The sequence below is a fragment of the Carlito syrichta genome, unplaced genomic scaffold (assembly GCF_000164805.1).
Source record: "Carlito syrichta isolate Samal-C Ts95f unplaced genomic scaffold, Tarsius_syrichta-2.0.1 Scaffold306872, whole genome shotgun sequence".
Lineage (NCBI taxonomy): Eukaryota > Metazoa > Chordata > Mammalia > Primates > Tarsiidae > Carlito > Carlito syrichta.
The window spans coordinates 486,302-488,830 of record NW_007250968.1 but is presented as its reverse complement, the minus strand read 5'-3'; the positions used below and the strand labels follow the sequence as shown (position 1 = coordinate 488,830).

General features: G+C 41.4%; 1 protein-coding gene across 1 annotated transcript in view; it reads right to left on the bottom strand.

Moving 5' to 3' along the window:
• The window catches only part of ARGLU1 (arginine and glutamate rich 1), a 28,654-nt gene extending 28,390 nt beyond the window's left edge, over window positions 1–264 (bottom strand). Inside the window, exon 1 of the mRNA XM_008063490.2 lies at window positions 12–264. Coding sequence (XP_008061681.2) covers window positions 12–264 — 253 coding nt within the window. The remainder of the gene's footprint in view (window positions 1–11) is intronic.
• Between the last annotated feature and the right edge of the window lie 2,265 nt (window positions 265–2,529).

Here is a 2,529-nt window from a genome sequence, read left to right as displayed (position 1 = left end):
GTCCCCGAGACCGACAGCCGCCACCGAGGCCGCCCCAACGAGAAGGCCGCAGCGCGGGGAGTCCCTAAGATGGCAGCCGCGGCTGCACCGGCCGCCCTTCCCACGATGCCCTGCGCCGAACGTGCCGAAGCGCCGGCCCCGCCCCCTGGCGGTAGGCGGCGAGGGGAGCCGAAGGCGGGCGAGCGCTTCCGAGCGCGCTCGGCTTTTTCCGCCAGCCCCGGCGGAAGCCTGAGACGGGCTAGTTGCAGAGTCTCGCTCTTGCATCCGTGATTTTTTTTTTTTTTTTCCTGGTAAAATGCCAGCACCATGTAGAGTGAATTAATTACATTTTCGTGCGATTTAACTCACGCCTCGGCAGAGGTTGATTGATTGCCTTATTTTCTGGGAGTTGGTTTTGTCAGGCGAAACCTAAACAGTGTATCCGGCTGATCGTGGACATTTGCTTCTTGTAACATAGTTTCTAGAAGTTAGTTTCCTCATTTGTAGAATGGAGATAAGCACACTTTCTGAAGTGCTGGTGAGGCTTACAGGAGGTAAAGTATGCTGCAGGTTTTGATACATATTAGCTAATGCTCTGTAAAGGGCGTAATGTACCTTCTAACGGCTTTAATGTATTGACAAGTGCTTAGTTCTTACAATTCTGAGTTGAGTACTACTATCGTCCTTAGAGATAGAACCCCGAGGTCCAGAGAGGTTAAATAAGTTGCCTAAAGTCACACAGCTCTTAATTGTAGGTGACAGAAAAGGGACGCGTACCCAGATCATGTTGTGCAAAGCCTTTGCACATAACCAACAAGCCCCACCAAACCCTCACCAAGAAAAGTTTTGTTCCTATATGGTACAACAATCTAACTGTGTCATGGTCAAGCCCCCAAGGAAGAGGCAACATTATTTGTAGATGATAGGAAACCTTGAAAATCTAAATGCCTCTATTTTAAAATTGAGTGCAGTCAAATGCTTAACTCGAGATAGATAAATGGAAGAAAAATTAGAAATGTTCCTTTGAGTAAGAAATAACTTCTTAAAATAACAAGATTTTCTCCACAATGGCACCAGGAACCATAAAATACTTAGGAAAAAACCATTGCAAAAGCTTCATGATAAACTTTTGCTGAAGGGTAGCAATAAGGCCCCAATAATGGGACACATACTGTATTCCTGGTCGGTTAAAAAAAAAAGCCAATTCTTCCCAAGTCAAATTACAAAATTAGTGCTATTCCCATGAGAGTCACAAATTCTCTTGTGGATGGGTATGCTAGAACTAATTAAATAATTTTAAGTTTTATATGGAAGATCACATAGTTGTGAATTATCAAGAAACTTTTGAAAAGGAAGAGTGGTATCTTTGTTTCTGTGGGCTGCAATAACAAGATACCACAAACCCGGTGCTTTATAAACAACAGAAATTTATTTCTCACAGTTCTGGAGGTTGGAAGACCAAGATCAAGGTGCCAGCAGATTTCGTTTCTGGTGAGGCCCAGAGATTCAAAGACAATTTACAATGGTACCTTCTTGCAGTGCCCTCACATGGTAGAAGGGGCGAGCCAGCTGAGTTCTGTCTTAAGGGCACTGGTCTGAATGCTTGTGCCCCCCAAAATTAATATGCTAAAACCTAATTCCTCATGCAATGATATTTAAATGTGGGGCATTTGGGAGTTGACTGGATCATGGGGGCTCCAGCCTAATAAGTGAAATTAGTGCCTGTGTCAGTCCATTCCTGCTGCTGTAACAAAATACCTTAGAATGGGTAATTTGTAAATAATAGACATTTATTTCTCATAGTTCTGAAGGGTAGGAGGTCCACGATCAAGGCTCTGGCAGATTCAGTGTGTGTTAAGGGCTTGTTCTCTACTTCCAAGATGGTACCTTGTTGCTGGTTTCTCAGGAAGGGATCTGTCCTCACATGATGGAAGAGACTGTAAGCAAAAGAGCAAACGAAAAAGGAACTAGTGTGCTCCTTTCAATTTCTTTTATCAGTGCATTAATCCCATTCATGACAGTGAAGCCTCAAGGCTTAGTCACTTCTCAGTGGGCTCCGCCTCTCGATACCATCACATTGGTTATTAGGTTCCAAGATACGAATTTTGGAGGGACATATACATTTAAACCATTGCAAGATATTAGCACAGAAATAGGAAATAGTACAACAGAGGAAAGATCTATTCTTCAGATACATTCAATTAAAAAAAATTTAATGTAGAATGTATAGAATTACGCACCCCCTTTATAATGAAAATAGTTCTGTCAATCTAACCATCTGTGTATATCTATAACTATATCTATCTATCTATCTATCTGGAATGAAGTATACAAATATGACATACATGGATTTATATATCCATATATAGTATGGATATATATTATATATAGATATACCTGGAGTTTCATTTATATATGTATATGTGTAGACGCACACAGACACACACACAGAGGGTATCACACATACACATTTTAAGAAAGGAAAAAAACTCTATTCAAATTGTAACACTCAATAAGATGAAGTCACATTTGACTTATGTAATTACAAGC